This window comes from Mauremys reevesii, linkage group 3 (genome assembly GCF_016161935.1).
Source record: "Mauremys reevesii isolate NIE-2019 linkage group 3, ASM1616193v1, whole genome shotgun sequence".
NCBI lineage: Eukaryota > Metazoa > Chordata > Testudines > Geoemydidae > Mauremys > Mauremys reevesii.
The window spans coordinates 21,797,344-21,817,380 of NC_052625.1; the positions used below are offsets into that span (position 1 = coordinate 21,797,344).

Sequence of the window (20,037 nt, forward strand, 5' to 3'; positions counted from 1 at the left end):
CTTGGGAAAGTTTTAACCTAAGCTGGTAAAAATAAGCTTAGGGGGTCTTTCATGTGGGTCCCCACATCTGTATCCCAGAGTTCAGAGTGGGGAAGGAACCCTGACAAGGGCCATTCTTATGTGACTCTTGGCCTCCACCCTACTGAGTAGTCGGAGAGGAAGGGGCTGAGGGAACAGCCCCAGCATAGACAGGACTGGCTAAAGATTCAGCCCTCAGTCCTCCTCTGTCACAGATGCATGACATGACCCTTAGGATTTCCAATTTTGGTTGATGTAGTCCTGGAGATTTCATCACATGACAATCTAATTCCTGGAGACGCCAGGCCAATCCTGGAGAGTTGGCAACCCTAGGACCCTTGGGCTTCCCACTCAATAGGAGGAGAGGTAGAAACAGGTCTCCTAGAGCTGGCTCCAGCAGTGCTGTCTGGGCAGAGTCAGGTCCTTCCTTGTCACCCTAATGATATCATGTTACCCTCACCTCTCCCAGCACTTCCCCTCCAGCAGGGGGAGCGGGGAGGGCCACAGCAGGAAACTGCTCCGATCAGGCCACTCACAGCTGCACCATGTGGCCCCCAGCCTCCCACCCTCCCCTGCATGAGGAGGAAGGGCCTTGGCTTCAGACTCAACCTGGGCTGCACTCTTCCAGAACCCAGGGCCCGCAGCACTGAGCCTTGTGGAACTCTACAAACCAGTGCCCGAGGTGAAGGAGCAATGACCCATCACAACCTTCTGAAGGGAAAGGACTAGACCCAGCACATTACAGTTCAGTCTCTCCTGCCAAATCTCTCAGCAACAGCCCCTGGTCAAATGCGTCAGTGCTGCTGCTCTAGTCTCATACTATTACGTTATGTTTGCCCATTTCCCATCACTAAAAGATCATTTGCAAACATGATCAGCACCCTGCAACTAGAAGATGTTTTTGGGTATGGCTTGGTTTTACATTTGCACTTTTTAGTCATTCCCATAAGAGGCTTATGTGATGCTTAACTGAAAGCCTGTTGAAGTCACTGGGTGTCTTTCCATTTATTTCAATGGGCTTTTGTTCTGGCCTATAGAGCTGCACAATTCTTATACAATACAAAGTATATCCTGTTGTATGTGTACTAAAGTTCAACCATTTTTTTTCTGCTCTCAGGACTTGGGTAGGAAGTCTGTAACATAATGCTTCAAGAAGAGTTAGACAGCTACTTTAAAGAACAAGGGGAGACCGAGAATCTATACATTTTTGAGGAAGGGACAATGACATGCAAGAATCATTATCTGAATCAGAAACAACATTTCCCACTATATAATGTATTTGACTTTGAAAGTCTACTAAAAATAAAGTGTTTTTAAATCAGTAACATTTATTTCAGTTAAACTGAGACATGACTTCAAAGTTAATACAGGATAAAAGTTAATGGAATTTGTCAAAGAAACTACTACTAAAACTTAATAAAAAATATGAATTGCACTTCCACTACATATATTACAGGCATATGTTTTTTAAAAAGAAAAAAAAAGTTAGTTTTGAATAGAATATTATGAAGGATACTGGCATGTAAAAATGACATTTTGACATAAGCCAAAACCATTAGGCTTCCCCTCCTGGAGAGAATTTTCCCTTTTTCAAGTCAGCAGTTTAAAATTTTTTAAACACACACACACACACACACACACCCTTGTTCAACTTGCTTAGCAAAGTTTACATGTACAGCTTCAGACAGTCTTCTATGCAAGCTAGAAAACTAACATTTTTGCACAGTGAATTGTAAACCATTTTCTAAGAAAATGAGTTTTTCAAATAATATTTAGTATAAATGCAAATTTTAATACACAAAACTGATTTTTTTTGGCAAAGAAACAAATAGGTTTTGATAAAGCCCTGTCTCTTCTGAATGTAAGATAAAGCACTGCTGCACCTACCAATCATACCCCAGGCCAAAGGTCACTGAAGTCAACAGAAGTCCTTCCATTGGTTTCAATGAATTTTGGATTGATGTTAACTCTAAGGAACACATGTAAACAGAGCTACCACTTATTTTTAATGAACCTGTAACCTCTCTCAATCACCACCATGCCTAATTTCCAATTTAAATTATTAGAAAAATTCTAGAAACAAGGCAAATAAAGGCCTGCAAATAGAGAATACATTTTAAGGAAGGATTTTTTTCCCCAGAGATCTTGAGCTTATTTCCAAACACATTTTATTGAATGATTATGGTCTGGAATAAGTTTTCCCTGAGTGCTCTTTTTGCCTGCTTAGAAAAATTAGAACGTGGTTTTCAAAATACTGCTTTATTGCAATTTCCTTTGAATAAACACAATTTTTTCCCAGGCAAGTTGTTCCATTCTGGTACTACTGGACTGTGCACTAAAACAAACATGGACGGTACTGCTCCAGTAGAACCACATCAGAATATTCTATTGCCAAATAGGATTATTCAGGCAGGTCTAGAAACATACTTTCTGGCCAGATCTACAAAGACAAGATGCCTCAAAGTGATTTCCTTTCATTTCAAAAGGTACAGAACTTACACCACCTCTGCTAGCAAAGATACAGTGGCACTGGTATCACTAAAGGAAGAGACTGCTTTACTATGCCTCTAAAGCTCAGACAAGAAAAGGGAACAAAGAACTGTATGATGCAGGAGAAGAGTCAGGAGCAAAATGAGAATGAACATGCTGTTTTCCATGCAGTAAAGTTGAGAAAATGAATGCCTCATGCAAGATGCAAAGTTATCATACCCTCAGTAGGTTCATTTCATGTGATCTTTAGGGGTCTAATCCCCCTTGATGCTCACCTTAGCACGAATGGAAGTTGTGTGGACACGTGGAGGAAAGCCTAGGGGCCTGATTCTGATTTCACGTATATCCTTGTCAATCAGAAGTAATTCCATGGACTTCAATAAAGTTACACCAGTCAAACCAGTGTAAGCAAGATAAAGATCACCCCCCCGACTCAAGAGGTATAATTCAAATCACAATACTAGATGATGCATTTAAACATTGCTGATTGCACTCATAATTCAGTAGTTTCTTCATTTTAAAATGTCTAGCAGTTAAAAGTGATGGCCTAGAATAGTTTATAAGCACCACTCTATACAATAGCCTAAAAAAGCAATCTAAGAAACTGTATTTACAATTAAAATAAGTATTAGACCTTTCTGGATTTTGCATTCATTCATCATAGCAGAATAATTTACATGGCTTACAGTAATAAATAATAAATAAGTCACTTAAAAGCTTTTGGAGAATACATTCTCCGTATTGGAGTACAGTACAGTTCCAGGAAGCAGCAATGAATTCTGGCTATGGTTTCTTCCTGAGGTTCCTTAGGTCGGACGGCCTTGACCAAAGCGAGATTTAGACCTGGATTTAAAATAAATAGTACATATACATGTGGAGGCACTTTTATCATGATACAGGATTAATTGTTGCTAATTATAATAGTCAGTTTGATAGTTCGCTGTTTGTATGAAACCATTTTATGACTTGTCAAAATCCTAAACCCTAAACATTCAAGTAGATCATAGAAGGGAGAAACAGTACATTATACTGTTATGCTCATTGTCCCTTTATACCATGACATCTCTAGTCACCCATTTGTATCCTCATATAAAAGATAATATTTATCAATGCTTGGCCATCAAATACCTGCTTTTCAGGGAGAAGTATCTACATACATGTGTGTGCATGTGGATGCATACAAAGTAACAGGAACTCCTTACAGGTTTCAATATGAAATGAAATCATATCAATTTTCACTGCACACCAGGCATGCTCTGGCTAAGAAAGAGCCATCCGCAGATCCATTATAAAACTTTAGTTCTAAGATTCACCACTTGACCACCAAGTTATGAGTAGAACATTGGCTCCAGTCTAAACCCTGTCATACAAGATGTCAACCTCTCAGTGATTTTTTTTCTGATACTCATGGAATAAGGATGGGGCTTTGGAACAATGCCAAATAGGTCACTGATGTTGGAATTTTTGGAAGTGGACAGAGAGAGGACTAATAGATCTGTGGGGACACTGATCCAGAAACTCAAAATTCCAGATGGGTTTACAGTGGGGAAGTCACTTCTAACCCACACACTGCAGACGGGCTGTATTGCAGCTCTGCAAGGTTGGGTTCCATTTTCCTGGCTTGACTACAAGGTTTAGTGGAGTGAGGGTGATTTTTACCTTCAAATGCACTTCACACACTGGATAGAGAGCTGATGTGAAGGGAGAGTTTGAAATGAGAAGGTGTGCCGCACGGCTAGAAAGGGTTAAACATCCTGAAAAATAAATAACCCTCAAAAGATATGTGGGGCGATAGTGTTTGTGTTTTTGTGTATTTACATATGTATGAGGAGGGTCAACGATGTAATCAACAGTCCCTGTCTGTGCTGTATTCTGATAGTTTAGAGATCAAAAGAACATCCTAGCATTTAAATGAATTGTAAATACAGGATATCTCTGTATTCATTTCTCTTTGAAATGTACTGTGAATGGTGGAGGAACAAGCAAATGGCCTTATGTTAATTTGCAGTGGTAAGTACTGGTGATGGACCTCCTTCAAAGTCATCCTAATTACCGTTTGTTCCCCAAGGAAATCTCAACTTGTCAAAGAAGACATGAAATTGTATAAAAGAACCTTGGGTCCTGATGTTGTCATCTCAGATCTGCTTAGGCTTCATGAGGGGAAGTTTGAGTCACAAGACTGATGTCCCAGTTGTGGTGGCATGCCCTGAATATGATATTTGGACATTGGACTATAACCTATGAACTATTTCTGAAAGAACTCTTTGCAACTACAAAGCTCACCATCTCTGCTATGAATCTGAATCTTAAAAACTGAACTCATGTCTGTATGTATATTGACCTTTTAACCATACTTTTTCTCTCTTGTGTTTTAATAAATTTTAGTTTAGTTACTAAGAATTGGCTGTAGCGTGAATTTGGATAACATCTGGAATAATCAATAACCTGGGAGGTAATGTGTCTGATTCTTTGGGATCGGTAGAACCTTTTCTTTTATATGATGAAATAAGATTTTCAGAAATCATCATATTTGACTTAGGTACCTGGATGGAGGCCTGAGGCTGGATCACTTTAAGGGAACTGTGTTGTTTGGACTTGAGTAACCAGTGAGGTAATAAAGAAGCTGTTTTATGCTGGCTTGGTAAATCTAAGTATTGGAATATCCACCAGCTTTTTAGGGATTGTCTGCCCCATTCTTTACAGTTCACCCTAACTGAGTGAGCCTAAATGGCTCCCCATTAGGACCCCGGTCACAGAAGGCTTTTTAAAAAAAACAAACCCAAAATACACATCTTTTTCTGCTACTTAAACAACAACTTACCTTATGTTTTTCTCTGTGCTATTTTGTCGAGCACTGACTTGCGCTGAGGCCTTAATCTGAGCTTCAAGTCTAGAGTAAATGCCACCTGCATGCTGCAGTACAGGGAGATCAAATCATTTAGCTATTCCAGTTTAATCAGTGACTTTCTAAAAGTTATTAGTTTTCAGATAACTGATTTATATTTGCAGAAGCCTTTTCCAAAAGGCTAAGATTATATTGCATCCCTTCAGAGCCCCATTGTGAAGGCGCATGAGCCTGCAATCATGCACAGTAGCCATGATCTGGCTCTGATTAAGAAAGAACCATAAAGAATTTGCATCTTGCTGTGCTCCCAGTGCCTGATACTGGGCCCTCCAAATCCTGGGTCAACAGCTTTTGAAGTAGGGACCTTTTGAAACTTTTTCTGACCAAGTGTTTTAGAAAAAATATCACTTTAAACTATTAAAACCTGATCAGAGTCATCTTAAAGCTTAAGTTTTCCAGACACCTAAAAAACTAAAACTCATTTTCTGGTACTGAAAATGCATGAATTCAAGAGATCTGCCTAAAATATCACACTAATGTTACTATAACAAAGTTTTACTTCTTTGCCTTCCTTTGACTTGACCCGGTCCATGTCTCCCAATCTCATTTTTATTAGGTGCCCTGTTATCTCACACATCCTTCGCTGATCTGCAAGTAATAAAAGAAATATCAATATTCTAAATTAAACATGAGGAAAGATTATGCATATATTACTATGATTACTACAATGATCCACTATACAGAGAAATGAGTGGCTTTATTCTCGGCTCATGTCAAAAGCATGAGCAGCTACGAGCCAAAGTACGGTCCTGATCCTGCAGTGTAATGCAGCTTCAATTGGGCTCCATGCAGGTGCAGGGATCCATCTGCATCCATTGAACTGCCAGATCTAAGAGAACGGTTTTGAGGCAGAATAGATTTCTAAAATAAATGGAAAAGCAAAGGAAACTAGGTAGTTTACTGAGACCACAGCTTTCAACTCCATACAGTAGTGAGGAAAAGTGACACAGAACAGTATGATTTTACTTCTTTATAAAGTGAGAGATAGGGAGAGAGGCATCCTCAAAGCATACATGTGGAGGCAATATTCTGTGATGAACAACTTATCACATACCTGTGCAATTTATATGCTCAGGCAATTACCACACACTTATGACCACATCACCTGCCCCCAGTCTCTCTCTCCCCCCTCCTCCCTTCCCCTCAGGACTTGTTCTGACATTCCAAACAGCTGCCATTTAAACTAAAAATATGAAACCACAGTCAAAGAACTTTTCCTTCTCCGTTCTGTAACTGTGGAACTTCTTCCCAAGTTTGCTCCTGCCAGGGGACCCAGACTATCTATTTGCATTAGTCAATCTCTCAGCATGTGAGGTGATGAATATTTTCTCTATTTTCTCTCTGTAACAAAGGTATTTTTTTCCTGTGGGAAAGAAGAGACTAGTGCTAATCTGATCCTGAGGTATCATTGCCTGGAGTGCCATCCTTGCTGCACAATTGTTTTGTGAGTTCAAGAACATTTTGAAGTTATTTTGTAGCATAACAAAGCTTGGCTGCAACTGAACTCTAGCACTTATCACAATTTTTGACTGGAACAATATATGCTATAAATAAATATTAATCAGAGTACATGCTGAGATCCAATTTAGAGATATCATCTGCAATGTTTTTTCATATTTCATGGAATCAAGTACAGAATATCTGGGCCAACAGAAAATTCAATAGATATGAGTCACTACAGGACAGAACCTCAGTTGTGTAAGTCAGCATAGGGCCATTTTATTAAGTGGAGCTGCACAAATTTCCACCAGATGGGGATCAGTCCCCAGAGGTGAGAGGAGAATATGACATCAATGCAACTATTGGCTTCAGTGGAATTACTCGCGTTTTACACTGTCATGACTGAGATCAGAATCATGCCTTCCTTCTACCATAAGCCTTTTGTTGCAAAGGATAATCTCTTTGCTCTTGCAAAGCTACATGGACAGATTAGACTCAAAATTCATGCAGAGTTGCTAATATGACTGAATAAGTATCAGTAGGCTTGTGTTAGGAATGGCAAAAGATTAAGTTCCAGACTTGAAATGGTGATGTGGTTTACCATCATTTCCAGGTTTTTTTGGTAACTGTCAATAAGCATTTAAAAAAATATAACCTAACCAAGTTTCATAATATACAGTTTTTTCCTCTAACATTAACATTATGAAAGCTAAACCAATGAAGTCTTACCGTCTTCTCTTTGAGCATCTTGGTTGAATCTCAGTGATCTAGAAGCATCCCACTTATTCTGCTGCATACTCACACTGGTAAAGAGAGAAACAAAAGTTTTGTCAGTAGTATTTTAATAAGCAGGATGTTTCACCCAGGACTTGGGAGAAATACTTACATGAATGGAGATGCATCTCGAGAATTTGACTGTCAAAAAACAGAAAAATGCATTCATGAATACATTTAAGACCAGCTGCAAAAATTAAAGAAAAATTCCTCATTAGACTGACTGAGTTGAATAGTCCATTTCACAACTCAGATTTACCTTCTCCATTGGTTTCTCCTTTTTTTGAACACTAGGTGAAGAAACTTGTTTCTTTGGATGTTTGATTAACTTCTTTGGCTTTTCTTTTCTCCCTGTTAATTAAAATAGTTTAGTAGCAAATATAATCTCAATATTTAAAACATTTAAATCACACTGGTTGAGCATAGGGACTTCCACATTCCTGCACCCATATGAGACAGTGACCTGGATATTTTCCCTCCTTGGTAAAACTATGGGGTGGATAATGATGAAATGGGACCAACATCCACAAAGCACAAAGGCAAAACCCACTCACAAGCTTCCCCTAAGAAGCATGCACAAGCTGAAGTTTACAGTGCAAAGAAATTATATGTAATATATACACTTCTTATTGTAAATATAATGTAAGCATGCATACACTGAATACATCCCTAAAAATGCAAGTAGGGACCAAAAGTCTTGATGATATCAGAACGCTTTCTGAAGTTTTCACTCTGGACATTCTCTGCCCTGTGCAGACTGATTGCTCCAACCTCTTCTGTCCCCTTTCCTTCTTTTGTGTATCCATCTAGTTAATTTCCTCTTATCATATCCCACCAAAAGGATTTAAACAACATAAGAAAATTGTGGTTCTAAACATGCCATCTATCAGGCATCAAACTCTTCACTCTGCTTGTATGTTATACCTCTTTTCCCACCCTTTGTCTTGTCTATTTAGATTGTTAGCTCTTTGGGGAAGGGGCAGTCTTTTATTCTATGTTTGTACAGAGTTTAGTACAACAGGGCACCGATCTCAGTTGACCTTTAGGCAACACTATAATAAGCACAATCAACAAACATCTCACTAATTTGCACTAATGTCTGGAAGATCCGTTGCAAGTTGAAGAATTTTGTGAATTAGCTGAATGATCAAAAAATTCTCAAGGGTAATGTAATTTGGCATTTTTTCCTGACATGTAATTTAGTTTTAACTAACACTTCATTGTTTACTAGCAAATGTTCTACTATGTGATTTGTAAAAATCTTACTACTGCACTCCAGAATTTTTGCTTAACAGATTACCTGTTTCCTGATTGAGAATTAGCAAGGTTCTGTTTGAGAGAATGTATATTATACATGCGCTATATATAAAATATCAAATAACTGAATTTTACAAGAGTTCTGCATCATTTTTACATTAAAACTTCACTCACTACATCTCACTTGTTTTGGGGGTTTCTTCCCTCTCTATCCCCCATTTAAAATTTCTCTCTCTCTCTCGCTACTTTTCTTCTGTTGTATATCTTAGCTATTTTTTCCATCTGTCTTTTTCAGTTGCTTTTCCCCATACTATATAATACTCTACCACATTTAGTTTCCTTTTCTCCAAAGACATCACTTCTAAAGAAGCGCTTTTCTGATTTTGCGCCTCTCTCTATCCATGTCAACACACCAGTCTCCATGCTCCTCTCTACCCCCACCCTCACCACTCCAAGAACAGTAGAAAGTTCTTGGCCCTAAGAGCCCTCCCTCCTCTTTCCCAAAATCCCTCGCTCTTCCACCCACCCAACTTGAAATCAAGGCCCTTCTTCACATCCTATCTGTCGTGATGGAAACTAAGAGCCACATGCCTCTTCATGCCTTTCTCTGGATTTCCTGCCATGTCTCCTGCTTGGGTGGCCAGGAGAGTGGCTAGCCCTGCAGCACTTACTTCCTGCAGGCCACATTAGGCCTTTGTATGCATGAGAGAGACTGTGCAAGTTACGGGGAAGAATCAGTGCAATCTTAGGAGAATTGAGGCAGCCTGCCTTTCACTTCGGGTCCTTACCCAGAGAAGATTGAACCAGTGTTTGCAAATGAAGGAGTGGGACCCTGCAAATGCTGCTGTAGAGGACACAGCCATATGGCTAGTAATCTGCGGCCCCACTTCTGCAACATTAATCTAGGAGGTTAAAGGAGGAATAAAACTGCTCTGGTGGCAGCCCTTCCAAGGAAGGGAATAGACCATACAGAATATGGCTTTAATCTGTCTCATAGGTATGAGAACATTGGATATGTGTACTTTCCTATTTGTGAGTGTTGACTGCTGGAGCTGATGAATGGAAGAACACAGGTAAATCTGTGTATTTCATATACGTCTCAGAGAAAAAAAAATATAAATTCAAGTGAGACATTTTGTGATAGGGTTTATTTTATTTACTTCTATTTGAAGTTCTTTTACAAAAAGAAAACTTCTGTTTTGTATTCTAATCCCTAATTACCAAGAAAGGATTCTTGTAATAACAGAGAGATAATTGTACCTGGTTTCTTGTATACTTCCTCTTCATCCCCCACTTCATCCTCAGTGACCTCTGAGCCAGTGGTATACTCCTCCTCTTCTGATAGCAATGACTGTTGTTTCTAAGCAACAGGAATAAAGTACCACAAAAGGTCACTATCTCCTCAAACTCTACAGGTTTTCCATAACATTAAAGTTTTTTGTTGCAGTTAAACAAGGCTGAGTGCCAGCTATTTTTGTTAAACTAGTTTCCAGACTTTTTTTTTTAGCTAACAGACAAGTTTCACATATTTCCAAGAGATGCCAACAGCATATTGTTACATTTGCAGGCTTCCTTGCCTACGTGTTTTACATGTACTGGGTTCTGATCTCAGTCTAGAAGTCCGGGAGAACAGCAACAATCCAAGCTGCTCTGCCCTGGGGTGAGCATTCCTGGTGTGAGGCTGCTCAATAGATGGAGGGTTGTGTCGGATAAGTTGCACTGGCCTGTGCCCATAGAGGTGATTCAAAATCAGCATGTTTGAAGGTCATCATAGAGGCAAATGGCAGAAGGTACCCACACTCTTCATTTCATTAGCTTATATTATCCTCTCTGTATTTTGCAATCAAAGCCCTTTGGGTAGTGACCTTCTTTACTATGTTTGTACAGAGCCCAGCACAGCTGAGCCCCAATTGCTACTGTAAGACAAATTAGTAAGTGAGATGCAATGTTGCTTTCACTAATATGTGTACACACATGCACCACACATGAAGAGGTACTCATCAAGCACCACACACTATGCTCCTGTATGGAGCTATATACATTTGTTTTTATATGTTGAGCCAGATCCTCAGCTCTAAGACAGACCCTTGCATTAATGGAGCAATACAAAGGGGCCCCAAAATTAGCATAATCAGATTCCAATCAATTCTCCTAGCGCATATCCAACTCTGTGCCACCCCCTTTACAAGCCCCAGCACAGGTAACATACTGGGGTGTGACTGGATCATTGCTGCTTTCTGGCTTGGCAGCAGTGCAGGATTGAGCTCATCAGCCTATATTTCCAAGAATGACTAGTGATCCTGGGTACCCCATCTGGTGCACTTTAAAAAGCCCTGCTTTTTGGAGGGTGGGTGCACAGTACTTTCTGAAAAATCAGGCCCCTATAAAGGGGTCTCAAGTGGGGCACCCAAGTCATTAGTCATTTTTGAAAGTTTAGGCCATTGTCCTCAGCACAATGCAGTGTGGAAGACTGATGTTTGCCTGTCATTTATCAAGTAATTTAAAATAAGAAAATTTAATTCTTTTTAAATTAGTCCATAACAAACCCTGCTCCGCTGTAGAATAAAAGAAGATATATATTGTTTTCCTTTTTTAAAAAAGTACTCTTATTGTAGTTAGCAAGTTTGCTGTAGGATCTTATTTTGGAACATATATCTCAGAGTCCTATTAAATTAAGTATGCCAGCCCCAGCACTTTCAAACTGTGAATCCCCCGTCTATGACAATGACTAGCAAAGGAAACTCAGCAATAAGAGGAAGGAAGAAAATTTACAGGACTACAGCCACCTAAAGATTTCATTGTAATATTTGAAAAAGAAAATAAGATTTTTAAACAAGACATTGATTACATTAACATTTAACCTCCAGATCTGCTACACTTATAAAGTAATTACTGTAGCATCTCCACATATACAGTGTTTAGAGCTCACACTGAAATATGAGTTATTCTATCATTTAAAAATTAAAGCAGAAATAGGAAAAGTGGCAGTGACATCAAGATTATTTGTTAACATAAAAGAGCAACAAACATTTTAAACACATTAAAATTTAAAGTAGGATTAACTAGGTATTTTACTAACCAGCTGTAGAGTCCAGTTTTTCAGAGAAAGAAACTAGAAACAAAAGGCAGAGAAGTGGTCAAGTTAATATACACTGTGAAACAAAGTAAGAGATTCAAATGGATTTATAAAAAACTATGAGTATATGTTCTAGTAAACTACATCCTGGATTCTACAAGGAATTGTTCACATTTAACTTTATATATGTGAGTAGCCCCACTTAAATTTTACTCAGGTGTGTAAAGTTAAGCATGTGCATAAAATCTGAATTAGTAGTCAATTAAATGTAGACATAGTAAATTAAAAGTCTTCGATAAATCCCCTTAGAATTTGCTTGAATACCTAAAGCTATGTAGCCAATAATAAACACTTATATTATGGTACAACCACCTGAGTTAACCACAAGATTCTGTCTAGGTTAGCATTTGCAAACATTTGTTCCAGTACACATTTGTGGTTTTCTCTAGGCTGTCTTACTGCTACTGGCAGTTTGAGGCCAACTGTCTGGAACTTCTGTGTTATTCAGAAGTCATGGACTGCAGTGCATGAAGATTGCAAAAATACAACAGATGGCAGAGGTTCTCTTTATACCATGGTTAGCATTATTAATGATCTATCCCAACTTGGCTTAAAGTGCACCGGTGTAATGTTGGAATTGATTCATTGGTAGGAAAGAGCTGTGTTGTGTGTTACTGGAAGAAATAATCTAGTCTATCAACAGAAGAATGGACCAATGACCTTGATATCCGTTTTCCCTTGGAAAAGGCTGTTTACACAATAAGAGGCTTTTCTGGGGACTTATGAAAATATACAAGTCCTATATGGGCTTGTACCATTACAATAGTACATATACCATTGGCACTGAAGTACTCAGTAGCTTACAAAATATCAGGCTGTGTGCTTTGTGACAAGCACGATTAGGAGGATGACGTTATGATGGTAATTATGTTTTATAAAAGTATTTTATCTATTTTAAATGTTATGCTTAATATGGGTCTTTTAAAAATCTTTGATGTTCAATACAATTTCCAATAAATGTAAAGAAAAACAAACAAAAAATACAGGCAGACCAAACAGGGAAAGGAAGTCTAAAGTTAAGAGGGCTTAATAGTGAATGCCCTGCCAGCAGCCCCACCTCACTTAATAATATATACCTATATCGCACTTTTCATCAGTAGATCTCCAAGCACTTTACAAAAGTTTAAAGTGAGGGGCTTCAACTTGAGGAACTCTTCTGATCTCAAATGTGGTATAACGAGACATGGCAGCCTCTCAAATACCCAGATTTCAATTCACTTAGCGTTATACATACCACTTTGAGCACACTGAGGAGAAGACAGCACTTGTGTCTCTACATGATTCACTTTTTATTAAAAGGATTGTGGGGTTCCTAACTAGCTTCAGTTTCTGAATGGTCTCTGTGGTGTAGATATGTGGGCATTAATTGATTTTTAACAGCTTTTGTTTAAAAAAAAAATGAAAAAAAACCCTCCCTGCTCCCCACTAGCCCACATTTTGGCCCTAAATTAGCGGGTAATGTCCCTGAAACCTAGGTTTTAGATTAGGGTTTGGTTTTTTGTTAGTTATTTTTAAAGACAGCAGTAGGTCTCGATTGGATGCGTTTTCTAAGCATCCACTATGGTCATTAACAGAGAGAAAACAACAAAACAAAAGCAGCAAATTACTCACAGCATTGATTTCTCCAGTTTTTGGGCCCCATGGTGTATTTGGTTCTAACAGCACATCACATTCAATCCCTCTCTCATCACACAGCCCAATCCCAGAATCACTATAAGGAAGAAATGTTCATGAAGTATAAGACAATGATAGTTTTTCTATTTCACAAAGCTTAGAATCTGACCTTTTTTCCTCCCCATTGTGCTATGGATAATCTGCAGAACAGCTACATGGCTAGTGTTTTGAGAAGTACCTATATGAAAATATGAATAGAGGCAAGATTGAACTGTTACGAAGATAGAATTGTTTCAAGCGTCTGCTTGAAACATGACAGATAGCAATATTTCTGTTTCTTGTCCCAATTTCTAATTAAAATACTGGAAATATATTAGTCAAGTTTTAAAAATTCTACTACATTGTCTGTTTAGAAGGGAAAAAATCAAATGTAAATTTACTCAAGTGCTAATGTCAAATGTTAAGTAATTTCAGTAGCTTTAATTCAATTTTCTCACCTATTCTGATCTTTAGAAAAAGGTACAACAACAACATCTCTATGCTGAAGCAGATCATTCAATATTTTAGTAGTTTGATATGGCAGAGTATCCCCACCTTCACCTCCAGCCGGTAAACCGATCACATGATCCCGCACTTTACAGCCCTGTCATAAGAGAGAGACTAAGTTAGATATATTGGCTTACAACAAAAACTCCTTTCACTAAATACTGCACCGAGTGATTCCATATTCTAACTCAGAACTTTCACAGTCCTCAGCACTAGGCATCTGCCACAGGACAGAGCTACATACAACTCACTGTGTGTTTCAATTGATGGGCCTGACCCTACTCCAACTAAAGTTAAATGGGAACTTCATTTTTAAACTCCCTGAGAAGCAGAACTTGGTCCAAGAGGATAGCTCCTTTTGTGCTTACTGGCCCATTCTTTAGAGAATACCCTTTCACATCCAATTTCAGCATTAAGTATCTATGGGTCAAATCATGGCCTGGTTTATGTGGTGGCAAATGGCATAAAGGACATAGGTGCCCCCTTACTCCAACCACCTGAATCACAGGTAGCAGCGCAGGAAGGGAAAGCAGCTCTGGAGAGCCTCCACATCCCCCACCCCACATGCAGGTGTGGGGAGAGACTTAGCTCCCCAACATGCCTGCCAGGGAACATATGATACACTGTGAATAGACTCAGCATGCTGTACTCCACCCCCAGAGCAGCAGAAAAGCCAGAAGGCCTGCAAGGAGTCAATCTCCCTCCTGGGCTGCTGCCCCTGACTTCAGGGATGAGTCATTGCTAAAAGTGTAACATTAAAGTAGTACCTTTGGAAGTGGAGTAGGATCAAATCGAAGAATTTTTTGGTTACAGCAGGGATATATTCCAGTGCCAGATGTACCCAATGCGCTTGCCACACCAGGATAAAGAACTGGCTGTGTGTGGTACTGGCAGTGAGAAAATTCAGTACATAGGAAAGACTATATAAAAAAAGAGATGACAGGAAATAATATTCTGTTTAGTCACATGTTGCCTGTCAAAGTCAGAATTTTGGAGTACATTAGACAGACATCAATTATTACTTCTCACAGAATGCTATGAGTCTCATATTCAAACCTGGTCAGACATTAGTCCTAATTTAGTCATACTGTTTTCATTTAAAATTCAGATATTCCAGTACAAGTTCATTTCCCATTTTTTTTCTGGCTACCTGAATTGTATTTGGCCAGGGCACAAAGAAGGAGTTTAAAAAGTTAGAGCAACAGCTGCTCCGTAGTTTTCATAACAAATCCCATTATGTTTCCCACTCTAGAAGCTATGGAGGGAAAAAAAAAAAGTCTTATTGGTCTCAAAATTGATAGATTAAATTTGGGGAAGAGGAAGGTATTTTTCTACCAAAATGAGGCCATCTGGAAAAAGAGTTCTTAATTATGAGTTAAAGCACAACCCCTCTCCATCCACCCACAAAATTGTGTTGGTTTTGTTCCCATGCTGCCACAAAACAAGTGAGTGAAAACAAGAATACCCACTTGATTACATCTTGAACAACTCAGCCAATTGATAATCCCCCAGAGGCGCCAGTACACATCTCGCCAAGATTTTAATTCCTCATAAAGACTGATCAAGTACTCATGGACTTCCCAAGTTTTATCTCTGTAATAAAAGGTGCACAGTCAGGCTGCACATTATATTGTGAAGAGATTTTAGTCCTATATTTGTATCAATGAAGTTTGCAGAGAAAAAGCAAGGTGGAGGTAGGAGAAAAACAACACACCTTCACAGAAGAGCTACCAAAGCAAGAACATGTTGTAGGACAATCAGCATTAAATTCAGACATCATGCAGCATCCCAAACTATTACCTAGCGCCAAGGGCTTTCACTACACTTATGTTAATATAAGAACAATTTCAGGACATTGCAATTCAGAGACAGACACCTCAAGCTATGAAAGTCATAAGAACTAGAAATGATGGAAAACTATCAAGTTAGCGCAAGAGCTGTCTGATGGTTAGTAAAAGTAAGAGAGAGTGTCTCTGTGGATCTCTTGCTCTCTGGGCTAGAGAAGATCTTTCTTGGTATCTAGTGGCAGGGAAGAATTGTATCATTCAAATGTTTGGAGGACATAGGGAGTAGAAGAAATCAAACACACAAAGGTTGAGGGATATTTTAACTCCTTTGCCATTTGCCTCTGCTGCTGTGGAACACATCCATGTTATTTTAAATACTGTCATTTCATTCCACACTCTGCACTTCAAATGGCAACGGAACTGGTTCCCAGGACAGTACTGGAAGTGCATTTGTTGCTACATACCAGGACACAATAGGCAGCAATGAAATGGTTTCGTAAAGATTGTAAAGTTAGATTACTTCTTGATAAATGTTTACTTTTGAGACTTTTTAAAAAAAAATAGTTTTTAAACTAGACTTGACTTAACTAGACCATACACTGTTCTAGAGAGAGAGAGAGAGAGAGAGAGACTGACTGACTTTCTTTTAAAACCCAAAAAGAGAGTATTTAGCAGTGAGGAATCTGGTCTGTGAAAGATACAATACTTTTTTTCCTCACCTTCACCCACTAACTTCATCCTGCCTTGGTTAGATTGTAAAATCTTGGGGGCAGAGGCCAACTTTTACTCTGTATTTGTACAAAGGCAAACATAATGGGTATTGACACTTAGTGTCACCTCCACATCTATTTTTGTGTAATTGTGCTGCTATGGACATGCTAGCATTAGAGCTACTATTAGTCACCATTAAGCTTAATTTGTCCTTTCTTACACTTAAATTAACTGTGCCTAGGAAGGCAGCCATAAAACAATACAAAGTAAATGCTCAGAAGCAATAAAAGAGGACAGGATTAACTTTAAGAGGCTGTACATTATATATTACACACACACACAGAGTTATGTGGCATCAACATACATAAGAATGTAACTAAGGTAACATAAGGAAGGTATTTAAAATTGGCTAATACACAATATCTTAGAATGTCAGGATAAGGCTATGGCCCCAGCTGCCACTTTAGAGAGTGCAAGATAGAACCTACTTCACTGCTCTAGTCATCAGTAAAATGGTCCTTTGGATAGAAACCTCTCCCTGTTATCGGAATAACTGACAGGAGATAATATTCAGTTAATGCATATTATTTTGAGGGCTGACACTGAACTGCTATTAGGCTGATTTTAGTCCATCAGATCTGATGAAAAATGATGGAAATTAAATTAGCAACAGTAAAACTGTTAATATAAGGGAACTAGAGTATGCCAGCCCTCATTAAGCAGAGGCAGGGAAATCCAGCCATATAGGACTGTACCTGGACTAAAACAAAAACCAAGTAAATACTTGTGGTGAGGAACTAGCCATATAACAAACAAGTTTGGAAAGCCTCTCTGACAAAATCAAAACAAAAACAAAACAAAAAACCCACCTTAACCAGTGAAGTTTATTTTTATTTGTTCTGAAACTGGTTGGGTGTTTGATTTGACATCTCCAGATCCGAGAGACAGTCAATCCAGACTCTATAGTTCAGAGTGTGGAACCATCACTCTAACAACTCATTTTGAAATGTAGCCCTTGATTCCATTTGTCTTTGGCTAAACATATTTTCAAGTCCTTAGGATGATTAAGTGATTAGCTCTGAATATTTTTAATTTAAAAAGTTTAACCCAGCAAAAACTCCCAGTGATTTCAATTGAGGTCTTGTTGGATTAACAATGATATTGTGGAATAAATTGCCAAGTACAACATAAACTCAAAAACTTTAAAGTCTAAAGAGACCATCATAATCTAGTCTGACCTCCTCCACATTGCAGTCCACAGAACCTCACCCACTGACCCACTCTTGAAATAGAGCCTTAATCTCTGGCTGAGTTACTGAATTCCTCAAATCATGGTTTAAACTTTAAGGACTTAAAGTTACAGAGAATTCACAATTTACACTAGTTTAAATCTGCAAGTGACCTGTGCCCCAGGCTACAGAGGAAGGTGAAAAACCCCCAGGGTCTTTGCCAATCTAACCTGCAGGAAAATTGCTTCCTGACTCCAAATATGTGGGCCACTTCTACACAGAGCCTAAGACCATTGGGCAGATACTATAGAGAATTCTTTCCCAGGTAACTCAAGGAGCCTTCCCCATCTAGTATCCTGTCTCTGGCTGTTGGGGATTTTTGCTACTGGCAGGTGCCGATGGGCCATTGGACAGTCCCATCATACCATCCCCTCCATAAATTTATCAAGCTCAGTCTTGAAGACAGTTAGGTGTTGTCCCTCCCCCTTGGAAGGCTGTTCCAGAACTTCACTCCTCTGATGGTTAGAAACTTTCACCTAATTTGAGTCGAAACTTGCTGATGGCCAGTTTCTTTCCATTTGTTCACGTGTCCATATTGGCGCTTAATTTAAATAAATACCAGGGAGGGAGAAGAGTTCTCACTCTGATTTATTTAGAGAGAGCAATAATCTCCCCATAGCCTTCTTTTGGTAAGGCTAAACAAGTCACGCTCTTTGAGTCTCCTCTCATATGGTAGGTTTTCCATTCCTCGGATCATTCTAGTAGCCCTTCTCTGAACTTGTTCCAGTTTGAATTCATCCTTCTTAAACATGGGAGACCAAAACTGCACACAGTATTCCAGATGGGATCTCTCCAGTGCCTTGTAGAATGGTACTAACACTTTCCTCTCTTTACTGGAAATACCTCACCTGATGCCTCCTAAGAATGCATGAGCCTTTTTCACTGCAGCATTACATTAACAGTTCATAGTCATCCTGTGATCAACCAATACCCTCAGATCTCTCTCTTCCTCTGTCACTTCCAGCTGATAAGTCCTCCACTTACAGCAAAAGTTCTTGTTGATTAATCCCTAAATGCATGACTTTGCACTTTGCACTATTAATTTTCATCCCATTTTTATTATTCCAGTTTACAAGGTCATCCAGATCTTCTTGTATATTCTGGCCCTCCTCTGTATTGGCTATACCTCCCAACTCTGTGTCATCTGCAAATTTTATTAGCACATTCTTGCTTCTTGTGCCAAGATCAGTAATAAAAATATTGAATAAGATTGGTCCCAAGACCGATCCCTGAAGATCTCCACTAGTAACCTCCCTCCAGCCTGACAGTTCACCTTTCAGTATGGCCCGTTGTTGTCTCCCTGTTAACCAGTTCCTTTTCCACCTTCTAATTCTCATATTAATCCTCATCTTCTCCAATTTAATTAATAATTTCTCATGTGGAACTATACCAAATGCCTTACTGAAATCCAGGAAGATTAGATCTACTGCATTGCCTTTGTCTAAAAAAATCAGTTATCTAAAAGAAGGAGATCAGGTTGATCTGGCACAATTTATCTTTTGGAAAAACCCTGTTGTATTTTGATCTCAATTACCATTCACCTCTACGTCCTTAACTACCTTCTCTTTTAAAATTTGTTCTAACATACCGCACACAATTGAGGTCAAACTAACATCATAGGCTCTCACAAATGGAAGGTTAAGAAAGGCAACAAGAATTAAAAAAAAGTTGTTCAGGTGATCATTGGGTATATACTACAGTTTATAAATTTTGTATTGGATGGAGTACAGTAGAACCTCAGTGTCACGAACACCAGACTTACAAACTGACCAGTCAACCACACCCCTCATTTGGAACTGAAAGAACACAATCAGGTAGCATCAGAGCCACACACACCCTCAGCAAAAAAAAAAGCAAATACAGTACAGTACTGTGTTAAATGTAAAGTACTAAACAAACAAAAAAGGAAAGCAGCGTTTTTCTTCTGCATAATAAAGATTCAAATCTGTATTGAGTCAATGTTCAGCTGTAAACTTTTTAAAAGAACAACCCCAACGTTTTGTTGAAAGTTACAATCATTTCAGAGTTACGAATAACCTCCATTCCTGGGGTGTTCATAACTGAGATTCT

General features: G+C 38.8%; 1 protein-coding gene across 2 annotated transcripts in view; it reads right to left on the minus strand.

Annotated features, from left to right (window-relative positions):
- Positions 1–1,326: 1,326 nt before the first annotated feature.
- KIAA1841 (KIAA1841 ortholog) overlaps positions 1,327–20,037 on the minus strand; it is a 43,603-nt gene continuing 24,892 nt past the window's right edge. For both annotated transcript variants that reach the window (XM_039532729.1, XM_039532728.1), the window contains 12 exons: positions 15,650–15,773; positions 14,948–15,100; positions 14,132–14,277; positions 13,632–13,731; positions 11,964–11,996; positions 10,145–10,244; positions 7,887–7,978; positions 7,740–7,768; positions 7,583–7,656; positions 5,913–6,001; positions 5,330–5,421; positions 1,327–3,351 (listed from right to left, as the gene is read on the minus strand). In XM_039532729.1, the coding sequence (XP_039388663.1) occupies positions 3,315–3,351; positions 5,330–5,421; positions 5,913–6,001; positions 7,583–7,656; positions 7,740–7,768; positions 7,887–7,978; positions 10,145–10,244; positions 11,964–11,996; positions 13,632–13,731; positions 14,132–14,277; positions 14,948–15,100; positions 15,650–15,773 (1,069 nt within the window). In that variant the 3' untranslated portion in view covers positions 1,327–3,314. The remainder of the gene's footprint in view (positions 3,352–5,329; positions 5,422–5,912; positions 6,002–7,582; positions 7,657–7,739; positions 7,769–7,886; positions 7,979–10,144; positions 10,245–11,963; positions 11,997–13,631; positions 13,732–14,131; positions 14,278–14,947; positions 15,101–15,649; positions 15,774–20,037) is intronic.